At 49.0% G+C, this 13,970-nt stretch overlaps 2 protein-coding genes and 1 non-coding gene across 8 annotated transcripts; 1 reads left to right on the top strand and 2 right to left on the bottom strand.

The window, feature by feature from the left end:
- The first annotated feature begins 80 nt into the window (after positions 1–80).
- trnag-ccc (transfer RNA glycine (anticodon CCC)) lies at positions 81–151 on the top strand. The gene has a single exon. It is a non-coding gene; the product is annotated as a tRNA-Gly (tRNA).
- A 132-nt stretch (positions 152–283) lies between these two features.
- LOC148411106 (uncharacterized) lies at positions 284–4,220 on the bottom strand. Of its 6 annotated transcripts, none has more exons than XM_088437974.1 (7): positions 4,161–4,220; positions 1,633–3,284; positions 1,374–1,467; positions 1,181–1,289; positions 793–945; positions 620–705; positions 284–543 (listed from the first exon to the last, which is right to left on the bottom strand). In XM_088437974.1, coding segments are annotated over exons 1-6 (2,043 nt in total). In that variant the 5' UTR covers positions 4,162–4,220; the 3' UTR covers positions 284–543; positions 620–671. The 6 variants fall into 6 exon arrangements, with proteins under 6 accessions (XP_088294100.1, XP_088294104.1, XP_088294102.1 ...); XM_088437978.1 differs by having other exon boundaries at positions 284–477; XM_088437976.1 differs by having other exon boundaries at positions 4,157–4,214.
- Positions 4,221–4,488: 268 nt separating this feature from the next.
- On the bottom strand, positions 4,489–13,169 carry LOC148411105 (uncharacterized). The gene is made up of 20 exons (XM_088437973.1): positions 12,990–13,169; positions 12,211–12,288; positions 12,071–12,136; positions 11,698–11,849; positions 11,455–11,539; positions 11,153–11,294; positions 10,977–11,082; positions 10,646–10,736; positions 9,764–9,820; positions 9,348–9,416; positions 9,179–9,268; positions 8,993–9,096; positions 8,145–8,613; positions 7,982–8,080; positions 6,256–7,911; positions 6,024–6,171; positions 5,761–5,878; positions 5,546–5,705; positions 5,212–5,304; positions 4,489–5,062 (listed from the first exon to the last, which is right to left on the bottom strand). The coding sequence occupies exons 1-20, from the start codon at positions 13,092–13,094 to the stop codon at positions 4,949–4,951; spliced, it is 4,002 nt and encodes a 1,333-aa protein (XP_088294099.1). The 5' UTR covers positions 13,095–13,169; the 3' UTR covers positions 4,489–4,948.
- Positions 13,170–13,970: the final 801 nt, after the last annotated feature.

Genomic DNA, 13,970 nt, shown 5'->3' with positions numbered 1-13,970 from the left:
AGGAAAAAAAACATTAACCCTGAGCCATGTGTTATAAAACATGTCTATAAATATGTCAATTGCACGCCAGTTACCGCAACGCGCCGCTGGTGTAGTGGTATCATGCAAGATTCCCATTCTTGCGACCCGGGTTCGATTCCCGGGCGGCGCACCTGGTTTTGCTATATAGTTTTTATTTTATCTTAATTTGTGCTCATTCATCACGACTTTTTTATGAATCTAGTTAATAAATGCATATTGTAAAACACGTGTGAATTAGAGAACACGAGTAGACACACCAAGATGAATTCATTTGCACATCATTTATTGATGTGCGTGACCATGACAAAATGCAAGTATTGAAACCTGCTCAAACATCAAAAATCAAGATGGCACAGATGCAAAAGTAACATAATCATCAAAAAAGCGTAAAGTTCAGATGTGACATCATTATGAAGGTTTTCTTAGGACGCTATGGCGACGGTGTGTGATGTGTATCTAGGATGAGAAAAACGAATGACCCATAAGAATTATGAAATCTTTGTAATGCCGTCAAACTGTCACCTGAAACACAAACAAAATTAAGAGAAAACACAATGTGACAGACGTCACAAAAAGATAACACTTAGTAAAACTGTACCTTAAAGCTTGGTCGGTGATGTACACACAAGAGAAGACTGTTTTTGATGATGTCACGAGGTGGGCGTGGTCAAAAGGACCTGCCTCCTGAAGAAATTTGCAAACATTTTTTTTTTTTTTTAATTTTTGGAGCACTTTACACTGGTGTGAAGTGACTTAGTCTTGTTTGCTTACGTGCAATTACTCGGGAGGAAGGCTGTTGGGTCATGTGACTTCCTATCGTGTGTCAGTTGCGTGTCCATGATGTGAGCGGTCGCCTCGTCTGTCACCTGATGTGACGCAATGCCGCTCGCCATCTTTTCCTCTGACATGTCACACATAGCACCACTTGCATGTCAGGATCGATGCAAAAACACGCAAGTCGTACATACACACACATGAACAAATAAACACGCATACAACAAACACAAAAATACAAATTGACCCAAACACAGATTGGAAAAATACACAAAAACATGCATTAAAAAAAACAAATGTGAACAAATGCAAAGCTAGTCGAACAAACAACAAGGAACACAAAGCCCACATTGACACAAAGACAGAAAAATACAAAGTAACGCACACGCAGACAAACCACTGCACCTGTGTGTCGCCCTCGCGTTGTTGTTCACTAGTGGTCCCGTGATGATGCGCGCAACGGAGTGAAAAGTTGTCTTCGTTAAGCACGCAGCCTGAATACACAAATGCGTGGGCAGGTTAAGAACATTCCCGTGTCGAAGACACACACAAATGAAACATGTACACACGGGCGGTACCTGAGGATAGGGCACACGTATAGTGAAAAGATCGGGTGCATCCTTTGCGTGAACATCCCATAATAGCGCCCGACTGATCACACCGACAGCATTTCTGGCACACAAGGTAGAAGATGAACAGTTCAGCTTTCCTTTCAAATTAAGAGCAAATGAAATGGAACATGAAGCAACTTCTTGCTAAATGGGAATTAGAACGCGAGATCATCCCAGTCAGACAAATCGACAAACAGGAAGTGGCGTTCAACCCCATCGGACCGACCGTGTCGCGCGCCAGCTGCTCCGCCTCGTCCAGCCCGTACAAGTTCCCTCGCACCAGGAAGACTTTGCTGCTCCACACGCTGCAGTCCGAGTGGACCCAGCGCTCGCCGAGGCGCCGCCCGGCCGGGTCGCCCTCGCCGGCGTCGGGTAACTCGGCCGCCGGCAGGTATGGACCGTGAAGGTCCCCCAGCCCGCCGGCGTTGGCTTGCTGACCGCACAGGCAGCACGGCGGCGGGGCGCAGCCGGCGCCGTCGATTCGACCCAGACGGAAACAGGAAGTGTTGGGCATGAGCCCGCAAAAAGCGCGGGCGGCGCATTGCACTTTTTCCCGCGGGGCGTCCCGCTGGTTGATCACCGTGACGTCCTCCGAGCCGGGACGCCGCCGAACTCGCACGAATGGGCAAAAATCGTCCGAGGTTTTTTTCTTCCTGGACGCTTCCTGCGCAGCGGTGCACTTTAATTTGATTTGAGGCTCCGGCGGCGAGAAGAGAGACGGCGGCGGACACCACGCTCCACGTTTGCGGCGCTGACGCTTAGCGCTCTTTTTGCCCGCCGTCGACGATTTGCGTTTCGTTGAACTTTTTCGAGTTTCGGAAGATTTGTTCCGCTGACGTTTTTTAGCGGGATGACTTCGGCCAATGTGATCATCTTGGGTATCGCGGCGTCGGCTAGTGTCATCCGATTCGCTGCCGTCACGGCGAAGGGGGGAGTGGTCTGATCGGTTAATAACCCGACGAGGAGAATGATCAACTTGGGGTTTTTCCGCAGGGCGGTCCTGAGATTCGGAGCGAAAACGTTCCGATCCGCTAAAGTCGTCGTCGCTCTCCGGGGCGTAGTCCAAGGCGTCGTCGGAATCGCGGCTTTCGTAGTAAACGCCCACCGCGTCTTTCTTGGCGTTTCTGGCAAGATGGCGCCTGGCGGGGTGCTGCGGGGTCACCGTGGCGGACCGTGCTCTGATTCTGAAACTGCGCTTGACAGGCGCAGAATTCTCCGGAGTTTGATCCGGGGGAAAAGTCGATCTCTTCCGGGTGATTTGCGAGACGGGGACTTCGACCACATCGCTGTCGTCGCTCACGTCGACACGGGACTCCGCGGCGGCGGCGCCGAGGTCCGCCAGCAGGACGAGGGGTCTGGCGTGATGCGGCGGGATGTCGGCGGAGCTTTCCGATTCGTCGTCGTCTCCTTCCGACGATGAGGTGTCGCTACTCGGCGAGCTGAGCGGCCGCCGGCAGCATCCCGGCGAGGACGGCGCGGGAGACGGCGGCTCCATGATGCGCTGTACGCCGTTGGCCACAAAAGAGGCGCAGAGCAGCGGCTCCTTGGCGGCCGCCAGCAGCACGATGACGTCCGAGCCGCTGTCGCTGTCGTCCTCGCAACTGTAGAGCGCCGGGCACCAAAGGTCGCCGTCGGCGTACACGTCCGGCGGAAGCGCCGCGCTAACGTAGCCGGGATCCGCGGCGCCATCCTGGTTGTAGTTTACGGTTGCGTACGAGGTGTCCGCGCGCGAGCCGGCCGGACATCTGCGGTACCACTCGGGCTTGGCGGGGAGGTCAGAGGCGGGGGCGTGGCGGTTTCGGCTCCGGGGCGGCGAAGAGAAGCTCTTGGATAGGTCCATCGCCATGACGGACGGCTCGGATGGGACTGCCTCCATCACTGAAACAAAAGTTTGGTTGCACTTTGAGATGGCGGCCATTAAGGATGGGCAAGTACCCATACCAAATATAGGTATCGGTTTAATTATTTCAAGGTATCAGTACGTGCGATAAGTAACGATAGCCGATGGTTGCGGACTGTCCGCCGTCAATTTTTCCGCGGCCCGTGCCATATAATAAAAATGAATAAGGCTAGTTAAAAAGGGGATCAAGACTACTTTCAGGTTGAATCCCAACTCAGGCCTCACTGAAAATCATCTTGAACAGACTCAAGATCATATTTTGTAATGACAGGTCGAGAAATAAATTGACCGTGTGCTGTGACGTCATCATAAAAACATCAAAGTCGTTTCTGGCGATTGTATATTTTTCTTTAAACTATTGTGTGAATATTATTGTCCGTTAAAGCAATCGTGTATCTTTTTGTGTATTTTTTTTTTCATTTCACATAAATCGTAGTTTGCTCGTGTGTGCGTATTATTGTCGGACCAAGCTAAGAAGTAAACGTACAAAAATCACTGAAAATGACATGCACGCGTGATAAAAGTCGTATTTAATGAGATAATCACTCAATGGATTCGATTACTTTAGACGGCGGTGCGGAGGATCCGGGCGGGTCTCGGGCGAGGCTCTCCCAATCCCAAAGCGCTTCCGCCGGCTTCGGCAGGCCCAGCAGCCAGCCAGCCAAGCCCACACCACGCTAGCTGCTAAACATGCTAACAACTAGCCGGACAGCTGGCGTCACCACGCAAACGTCGTCAACGTTTTTTGTCGGCGAAGCGCAAGAGAGAGCCGCTCACAAGAAGACATCAAGTACTCGAGTCCACGGGTAAATTAATGAAATAATAATAAAACAGTAGTGGTATCTTATACTTGCTTTATGAAGGCGTTGTTGATGTTATGACGACAGCTGTCATCTTGCCAAGTCAAGTGTCAGTCTAACGTCTAATAAACACCGGAACACCGAGTGTTCTTTTCAGAATAAGAGTCTAGAGACGATTTTATGCCGTGTGTTTGTGTTTATTGTTTCTTATAAGCACATTTAATTACAAATATCTTATAAAACATTTAATTACAAATCAAATATTATCACTAGCTATTAGTTAAAACTTTTGTTCTGAAAAAAAATGTTAGCGCAGAAGGCGTGCACCAAATGCAATTACGTAACGGTTGTTTGATTAAATTTAATAAGTTGCATGTCTCCATTTATTTTCTTGACTCCCAATTCCCATTTTGGGTTGAGGGAATATTTATTTTGAAATCTCAAGAAGGATGTTGGCTGTCTTCTCCATCGCTTTAAAATTTGACAGTTACGGATGTTGGCTGTCTTCATCGCTTTAAAATGTGAGTTATTCTTGGATGCTTCCTAAAGCATCTTGTTGACTCAACAAAACACGTGAATTTTTTTTGTCTTTATTGTGATTGAAACAAGGAAATAATAAATACTCAGCTCAAATAAATAACAAATAAAATTCAACATTCAGGTCATTTTCCAAACACATGACAGGATAATAAACACACAAACTATTTACATCCCAAAACATACAAAAAACAACATGACAAACTTTGAACATTTGCCTGAGAAAATCTTTGTAATACAGAAGTAATTTGATTAAAAAGAGGCGGGGCTTCCAAAGCCTTTCCTTCCCCCTACTTCTTGTGCTGTCATTCTTCACTCCAGTAAACTCGGACTTGCTGCGCGGCCAGCAGTTTGTCCTGTAGGGCGGCGACCTGTCGCCTAATGCTCTGGAGCTCGCTCTCCTTCACGCGCAGCAGCAGCTGAAAGCACACACCGACATTTGCCGCCTTTATTTACTCATTCCTGAAAAATGTTCTATTGTTTTATTGTGACCTGAGAAAGTGCCCCAAATTTTCCCGAAACATGCCCGTGGTATGTTTACTCAACGTGTGTTGCCAACGCAACTCACCTCCATTTTGTAAACGCTGGCGTCCTGATTGACAGGAAGTACTTCCTGGTTGGTCAGTCGACTGACCTCGGCCGCCAGGTGAGTGCACAGCTCCTGAAAACCAAACGCAAAAAATTGACGCCATAAAATGTGTTGTTTGTGGTTCATTTTCTTTTACTGTAGTTTATTTTTTTTATTTTCTATTTAGTAATGTGTATTTGTATTTTTTTGTCAATTGTGAAATCTTTTTATTGATTTACTCCCCCTTAAGGACGACTGCAGAACTATGTTGAACTATGTCGATTTTGTTGTGAACCTCAAAAGTTGTCTTCCAGTGTCCCCGACGTGTTCTGACCTGGTTTTGGTCCGTCAGGTCCTGGTTCTCCTGCTGCCGCTGACTCAGCGTTTTCCTCAGTTCATCCAGTTCCTGAGTCATGTGACCAATCTCCACACACTTGAGCGTGAAGCAATAGGAGAGATCCTCCAGCTCCCGTTGACAGGACGCCAGCTCCTCGCTGCAAAGGCACACGTGGATGCGCTACATGCTAACGGGCCGTGGGAGGCGTTTACCTGTGTAGCTTGTAGACTTCCTCCATGAGCACGTTTCCTGTCACGCTGAGCGTCTGGCATCGCCGCTCCACTTCCTTGTCCAGCTCCACGCGGTGAGCGCGCTCGATGGCCTCGATGGCTGACCAAGACGCGCAGGAAGTCGATTATTCATCGGTGATGAATCATATTGACCGGTAGGGGTGGTGTTTTTCAACGATTTAACGGGAATCGAAACGAGACCATCACTCAATCAGTTATTCGTAAATCCGATTTGAGCGCCTCACCCGTCGCCGTGGCGACAGCCTCCTCGTTCAGCATCCTGTCTCTCTCGGCCAGGAGGCAGTCCACTTCCTGGAGGTGTCGCCGCTGCATCTCCTCCAACGACTTCATGTGACAAGACTCCATGGAGGCCAGGCCCCGCTCGCACTCCGCCTGATGCCCCGCCCCCGCAAAGAAAAAAACGTTCAACCTAATACATGTTCTCAGAAACACTTCAAGTCCATTTTGAGTTGTTACCTTCAAGTTCCGCATCTCTTCGTCATGTTGAATCTGATCGGAGCTCAGTTTTTGTCTGGCGACTGACAGCCGCTCCTCCAGATCCGTCACGCGAGCCGCCAACGCGGCCACTTGCCCCGCCTCCCAGCGTCCGGCAAGCTCCTCGCCTTCCTCCGCCGCTTCCTTCTGCGTGTGGCCGCCGGCGTCCGCGCCATCGGCCGGCTTCTCCACGCGGGAAAGTCGGCCTCGGAGTTCGGCGTTTTCTTCCAGCAGGCGCTCGCACTTGCCGGTCATGTGGCAGCAGAAAGCCGCCTCGGTGGAGAAAATGAAGGTGGAGCGCAAACGCTCGGCCGTCATCCCGGCTTTGTCCCGCGCGGCGGAGGATGCCGGGTTGATCCGGGACGAGAGGATCTGGATGATCATCCTCAAAAATTCCGCGCCGCTGTCATCGGTGTGGTCTGACATACTGCCGCTTTCTGGGTGGGTGTTCCGGAGAACATCCCGGACGCTCTCCTTGAATTTGCGGTCATCTCCCGCGAGAAGGTTCCAACCCAACGTCAACATTTGATTTTCCGGGATCATCTGTTGTGCGCCGGCATTGAGAAGTTTCTCGTCTTGTTGTTGCGGTTGGCAAGCGTTGGCGTTGACGCCATCCAGCAGCGCACTCGTAAGCTCCTCCAGTTTCAGATGGCAGGAAGTCACCGGATGCCCCGCCTCCTCTTCATTTCCGGCCTTGATTTTCCCAGCCTCTAGTCTATCTACAACCTCTAAGAGCCTGTCAAGAACCTTCCACCTAAGCATGCTCCACTCCAGCATCTGCTGCCTTCGCGCGTCCACAGGAGCAGGCTTGGGGAGGTCGGCCTCCTTTTGTCCGTGGGGCTTCCTGGCTTCCTTCAGCGCTTCGTTCTCCGCCCGTAGCCGCCTGCAGCTAAACTCCGATTGGTGGAGCTTCTTTTCCAGCTCCGCCAGCTTGTCCTCGGTGGCTTGGAAGCATCGCACCAGGAAGCCCTCGGGATTCCCTGCACCGGCTACTTCCTCTTCCCCCTCTTGCCTGCGCAGGAGAACCTCTGCGTCCCCCAGCCTGTCTTCCAGGGAGGTGATAAGAGTCTGTGCCTCCAGGAGCTCCTGGTCCTTCTCCAGAAGCTCCTGCTCCAGCTGCTCCATCTTTTTGGGAAGCGGTTGGGCACACCTGAGACTGAGCTCCTCCTTCAGACGTTGGATCTCGCGGTCCGCCTCGCTCAGCTGGTTGAGCATCTCCTGGTTGCGTCGATTGAGGGCTTCCTTCTGGCTGCCCAGGATCTCCACTTCCTGGGAGAGCTTACTGACCTCCGCCTGGTCGCCACTCACCTCAGTCACGGCGTCCACCACCGAGGGCCTGCGGTCGCCTTCTAAGTCAGGACACGGAGGACCGCCTGTCGCGGGAAGCGCGCGCTGGTCACTCGTGAAATCCTCCACGTCTAGTTGTTCGTTGGGAGCTTCGCCATCCGTCTGAAGGTCCGAGCTGTCGGACGCCGTGGAGGCCAAGCTGGCGCACCGGACGGGAACTAAATCCTCGCCCGTGGCGGGCGTGTTGTCGACAAGACGCCGCTGCTCCGGAATTCTGCTTCCTGTGATTCCCACCGCCGGGCTGCCACCCAGAAGCCGAACATCATCCCCGGATCTTTGCGCGCTTTCCGACTTTGGGAAGGACAAGAGAGACGGGAATTGGACCTGATGGTGTTCATATAAGATGAACGTAAATGCTTACCGTCGCGGCGGCGTGATACGAAGACCACATGCTCAGTCGAGCTTCCAGCTCTTGTCTGCCGCGCTCGGACAATTCCAGCTGACACTTCAGATCCTCAAACTTGTGACACAAGAACAAATCGCTCTCAAATTGCTCCTTAGTGACATGAGCGCAATGTACTGACCGCCTTTTTGTAGTCGTGCTCGAAGTCGGCGGCGCCATTTTGCTCGTTGCCGATGTCGAGGATCTTTGAATTCCTGAGCGAGTTCTTGCGCTCCACCTGCTTCCAGCATGCCTCCATCTCGTCCTTGAGAGTGGCGGCGGACGCCGCCGCGTCACCCATCACCTCTCGTCCGGGAGACAAACCCAGAATGCTCTCGTAGCGCCTCCTCCTGGCCTCCCTCCTCCGTTTCTTCTCTAGCTCGCTGTATAGCGGCGGAGGTGCAGCCGGCGGAGAACGATCGCTAGTGACCGCCGAACTGACGGGAGGTCGAAAGTCAGTCCAGTCGAAGGTTTTGTAGCGGCCTTCGCGCCTTCGCTCCACAATGCTCCGAGGCTTAGAACGCCGATCGGCCACCGACCAATCCGGGGCCACGTCCGGCTTGCCCAAAGATTCCGGGTTAGGGCCGAGCACCACCACGGAGCCTGATGAACTGCATGTCGTACACACATGTCCAAAGTTGATTTATTTTTACAAATTAGTTAACGTGTTCATCTTTATTTTTGTAGTTTTTACTTCTATGTATGCATATTTTTAGGGGCGTCCCGATACAACTTCTGATACTGCAGCCGAGAGTACTGTCAGGTACCGATATTGATCCCATATCAACAGGCATGAGACATGCTTTGATATTTTCTTCAACATTTGAGTAAAATAAAAATGCAACGGACTGCTTGTATATGAGTGCTAATATGAGAGATTTTAGATGTAGACTTACATGACATGACAATGATTTTTTGGGTTGATATTGGGCCCATATTCATAGGTATTTAAGGTACTCTCTCTTATTGATAGGTCTGACAATAAGTTACCTGGTGACATCAGGAACAGTGTGAACATTTTTCATCAGAGCTTGGATCCAGTTCTTCCTTATGCCTGCCGTCATGGCCGACAGCGTGCAGATGCAACTCGGCGTCTGCGAGATGTTGAAAGAAGCTTCAGAGTTGGGAAATGAAAGACATACAAAAATCATTGGGATGCGAACGATCTGGTCTTACGTGGATCTGGAGACCGTAGTTCTTGTGGACCTGCTGCTCGGACACTTTGAAGCACTGGCTCAGGTCCAGCTCGCCTTCCTGCTCGGAAGCCTGGCGGCAGCAAAATGACACGTTACCACGCGGGAAGAGAAAAAATGTCAAAAGGCAGAAAACTAACACGTTAACAAACCTCCTCAGCCACTGCGTCCTTGTAGAACTTCAAGCAGTCGGCAGACAAGACAAACCAATACTTTCTCCACTAGATGGAGACAAATATACAGAACCATTCAAAACCATTGTTTTTTTGACTGTAATAAAAACTGAGTTGAAACCGGTTCATTGATACACGGAGAACTCAAATGTGGTGCTTGCACAAAGATGGATGTTTGTATTGCAACACCAGGAAACAAGGAACATTTTGTAAACAAAAGACTAATTATCTGATGATTAAAACAGTTGATGAATTCAATATAGATTTCATTTAATCAATGAGTTGTCAATTAATTGATTCAACAGTATTTTTTTTAAATATTAAGGTAAAGGAGAGCCTGAAAATATGTTGCATTTGTTTATTGGGAAAAAAAAAAGTGCGAGGTTGAGGTTTACCTGCGCATCGTCATCCAGCTTGACCAGCCAACCTTTTTTGAAGTTTAACAAATCGGGCTGGAAAAAAAAGACACTTGATGAGATACGGTAAATCAAAACGTTGATATGATTCCAAGTCAAGTGGGACAGTTGTGATGTTTGCGTGGGGTGCTGAGTGGCGAGGATTAGCCCACTGCTGAGCGCCGCGGGGGGGTGGGGGGGCACCGCTCCGGCGGATCACTGCACCGAGCGCTTTTAGGAGATGCTAATCCAAAATCCGTTTGTGGAGCGGGTCCAGAAAGGCTCGTGACAAACATGCGCTCAGGTCTCATTAAAAGCAGCATCCAGCTGGAATGGGAAGCAAAGCCGGGCAGATGCCGCCATGCCAAACGCCGGCTGCCATCTGTACGCAAGCCAATTGGGATGTGGGGCTTGGTCACGTGACCTCCACTATAACAACCCGGTGAATGTGATTTGAAATTTGGTGTTATTTTGAACATTCAGGTCAGCGTTAGTGAGAGTGGTGAATGATTGAGAGATTTTTCTCATTTTACACGAATGAAAAGTTAAGAGCCATTTTTCAATGACGTTGAAATTGAGTAACTACAGTTGAGTTAGTCCAGCAGTTTGGTAATAAGTTGCTTCATGTTCCGATTAGTTTACATGTCAATTACATTAGAGCAAAATCAAAGGCTAGTTCTGTGCCAATTCATTTATCTTCGTTTAGAAAGAAAAATGAACCGCTCCTGTCACAACATCAGGTTAGATTTGCTGATACCTGCAGAAAATCTCACACCTCCTGAGATGCGTTTGAGAAGCGCTCGTCTATAATAATGAATCAATGTGTAAATGGGCTGGGAGGGCCAAAGAAAACGTTCGTTCCCGACGTCGGCCAGCGTTCACCTCTCTCTCGGGGGGGCGAGCGTCATTTCTGCCCAATCTGGTCGAGTACATCCTCACTCGCTGTTCCATGTCGGATGCCTCGCCGCTCGACCTAAGAGTGCCGACATGCTCTTAATTTCCATCTCTCAATTGGAAATATTCTCAGATTTCTTTAGGCCTCATTCTTGATAACTATCTGACCAAACCAGCAATCAAATCATAAAAATAAAACAAAAAAAATGTCTCTCTTTGGCAATGTGTTCCCTTTTTTCTTTAAGAAGATGGAACAGAAAACATGTTTTCCAAAAATAAATAACATTTGATTGATTGATTGAAGTGGATCGGTAGTCACCTTATGTTGTTATCCCCCATGTTGTTAGCGCATGTTTCGATGAACATGGTCTCTTGCTGAGTCGTATCTCCGCACGGATGCAACGTGACTTCAAACACCTCGCAGTCTGTGCAGAAGAAGCCCAAAAAAGTGAGAAGGCAGGAAGTAGCTTCCATTGGCTGATGTTTGAACGGCACCTGGGCTTGCGAGTTCACTTCCTGTTACGGTCCAGATGGGGAGGCCCTCAACCTGCTGCTCCTCTTGCCAAAGGTCATCGCAAGCCACCACTGCTGTTTGAAAAGGGGCGCCCGGGGTCGCCATCTTGGCGGGGGAAGGCTCCTGTGAGAGAACAGAAAAGAGATAAAGTAGAAGGAAAAAAAGAAAAAAAAAAGAGGAAGAAGAAAAGGAACAAAAAGAAGAGCAGGTTGAAGAAAAGAAGAACAAGATGAAGACTAAAAAAGAAAAGAAGAGTACTTGAGTTGAGACACGCTGTTTATACCTGCACGCAGGCCAGCTCCACTTTGCGTTTCTTCTTGAGGTTGTTAGCGTTTGCCTGCACAAAGACTGCCAGCTGCTCACTCCACCTGCCCAGACGCAAAACATGGCGGCAATCGCGTTGACAAAAACCTCCGGCTGATCAAAGAATGGACCAGCAAGAGGCGAAGCCGCCGCCGGCCATCTTATGTTGCCACTAGACCCCTAAGATGGCCGCCCCCATCTTCAATTGTGCTCTGACTCATACCCGCTGATGATTTCCTTGCTGTCGGCGCGGACGAAAACCTGCTGCTTGGCGGTGACGATACACAAGGTGTTCTTCTGGCCCGTGCGCGCCCCCGCGTCCAACACGGCCGTGCACGAGTTCATGTCCAGCGTGCCCTGGGGCAAAGTGCTCGGCTGGAGCCCGCAAAAAAAAAAAAAACAAATCTCATCTCTTACATTTTCTTTCAAGTCTGGACTTGTTCAAGTGCTTTATGAAACACAGTAGAAACATATACAGCTGAATAAATAGTTGAGGGGGGTACAAAGGTTAAGACGAGTGGGGGAGGGGGTGTGCATTAACGCCGGGCCTAATCCTAAATCCTCTGTGTAACATCTGGAGCAAAATGGCCGCTCACCAGCTCATCAAGCGCGAAGGTCACGACGCCGTCCTCGTACAGCACGAAGAAACGACGCTGCCATTTCTGTTGGGGGCGGGGCAAAAACGTTAGGGCACCACCGTGGTCGTTACCACGGCGCGAAGACAGCGGCGCCTTACCCGCGATCTGTGCGAGGTCTTGTCAAAGTCGGTCCCCTCCGGCGCCAAACACAGCCAGCTGCCGTACATGGCCTTGACCTACGCCGCACGGGAAGCGCTTAGCATGGAAAGCAGGGGTGCGCACACTTTTGCATCAGAGGAAAAAGTTTGGACACCTCTGGCACTGACCTTTTAGCGTCAAGGATCGTGCCGATATTTGACAATTACTGGCATGTGCCTTGAAAAAAAAATTGCTGATAATTCACTTGTCTTGTCATTTTTAATATATTGTAAACCAAGGGCCGCTGAATGATTGATGACGGATGGAAAATGGCCCCCGGGCCGCAGTTTGGACACCACTGGATTTTAACTTAATCCCAAAAAGATAATAATGGCCCGAAGTAGTACCCAACTGTTTTTTGTTGTTGTTTTAAGTACAGGTGAAGTTCGTCAAGGTAGACTCCTGCAACGTTCTTGTTGGTTCTGCACCAACCAATTTCAGTGGTTCGACATAGAGCCACATGAGCCCAAAACGGTTCTTTTGGGAAACCAGAAAGAAGTCCAAGGTGCTATGGTGGACTATCACCTTTCCCCCCAAACAACAACAACAACGTAGTGGAGTGTTTTGTAAAACCTGAAGCCTCTTGATAGCTTAAGGCGCACACTTCCATGAAGAGGACCGACGTCACGTGATTCAAGTGACGACAAGAAGCTAGGCAACATTAGCTGATTGAAGCTACCAACAATTAGCGCAATGCTAGCAAGGAGTTTTCCGAATCAATTTTTTGTTTCGTACTTACGTGCTCCATTCGTGGGTTCGCGGGCACGTGAAGCTCGCGAGACTTGAAGCAGTTCTGACATTTGCTTTTGTTGAAAAAGTTGGCCTGAAACTTCTCGCAGGACATCTTGAGATATCCCAATTTCTTCTTTTTCTGGTCGAAAGTGCCGCTGTCCAGCTTCCCTTCTCGTTCCCCTCTCGTGTCTTCCCTCTGCTCGTCTGTCACTCGCACGTTGATGGACGGCTGACGTCACGAGCATAACGTCACACTCGTTACGTCACGGCACGTACGCGACAAAAATGAAACAAAAATCACCCCAAAAAAGATTTCGCAGGTGGAATCTAACGCTCGCGCGTAATAAAATATAAAAACATGTTTAGATGTATTTTTTAACTATTGTGGGAAATTTGAGCAGCGTAAATATTTAAATAACGCTTTTAAAACATGACCGTATCTCGTATACCTTATCCGAAAAACTTTATTCATCCTTGTAGGTTCTACCCAACTTAACTTAAATGCATTTCAGAAGCTGTACTGTAATTTTTTTTAAGTTTTTAGTTTACGTATTTGAGTACACGGTGTGAGTATTTTTGCCACCTGCAGGTGATGATGACAACACAGCTGGAAAATTTAAATCTTGTAAGAGTTGATGCCACTAGATGGCACTGTTGCACTTTGCACCATTAGATTGGAGAGTTTGCGTACACACACACTCACGCACGCACACACGCACACTTTTGTGATGCAAAAGAGTTGGGTCGAAATCATCCAAATCTTGTCAAAATGTTGGGTCAAATGAATAAACCAACAATACAATTTGTGGTTGTTTTGTACAATCCAAACCATGTTTTTATGAACAAAAGAACCCAGTTTGGGAATCAGCCCATTTCCTCAATTAGCCCAAAAAGTTGGGTCAAAATGAATAAGCCAAAATTGGGCTTTTTATGTGTTATTCATTTTGATCAAACTTCTTGGTCTAAGGAAATAACTTAATAAATTGCG

This window comes from Hippichthys cyanospilos, chromosome 16 (genome assembly GCF_059441005.1).
Source record: "Hippichthys cyanospilos isolate Australia breed blue-spotted pipefish chromosome 16, RoL_Hcya_1.0, whole genome shotgun sequence".
NCBI lineage: Eukaryota > Metazoa > Chordata > Actinopteri > Syngnathiformes > Syngnathidae > Hippichthys > Hippichthys cyanospilos.
The sequence above is the reverse complement of the archived record's forward strand: the minus strand, read 5'-3'. Positions and strand labels throughout refer to the sequence as shown.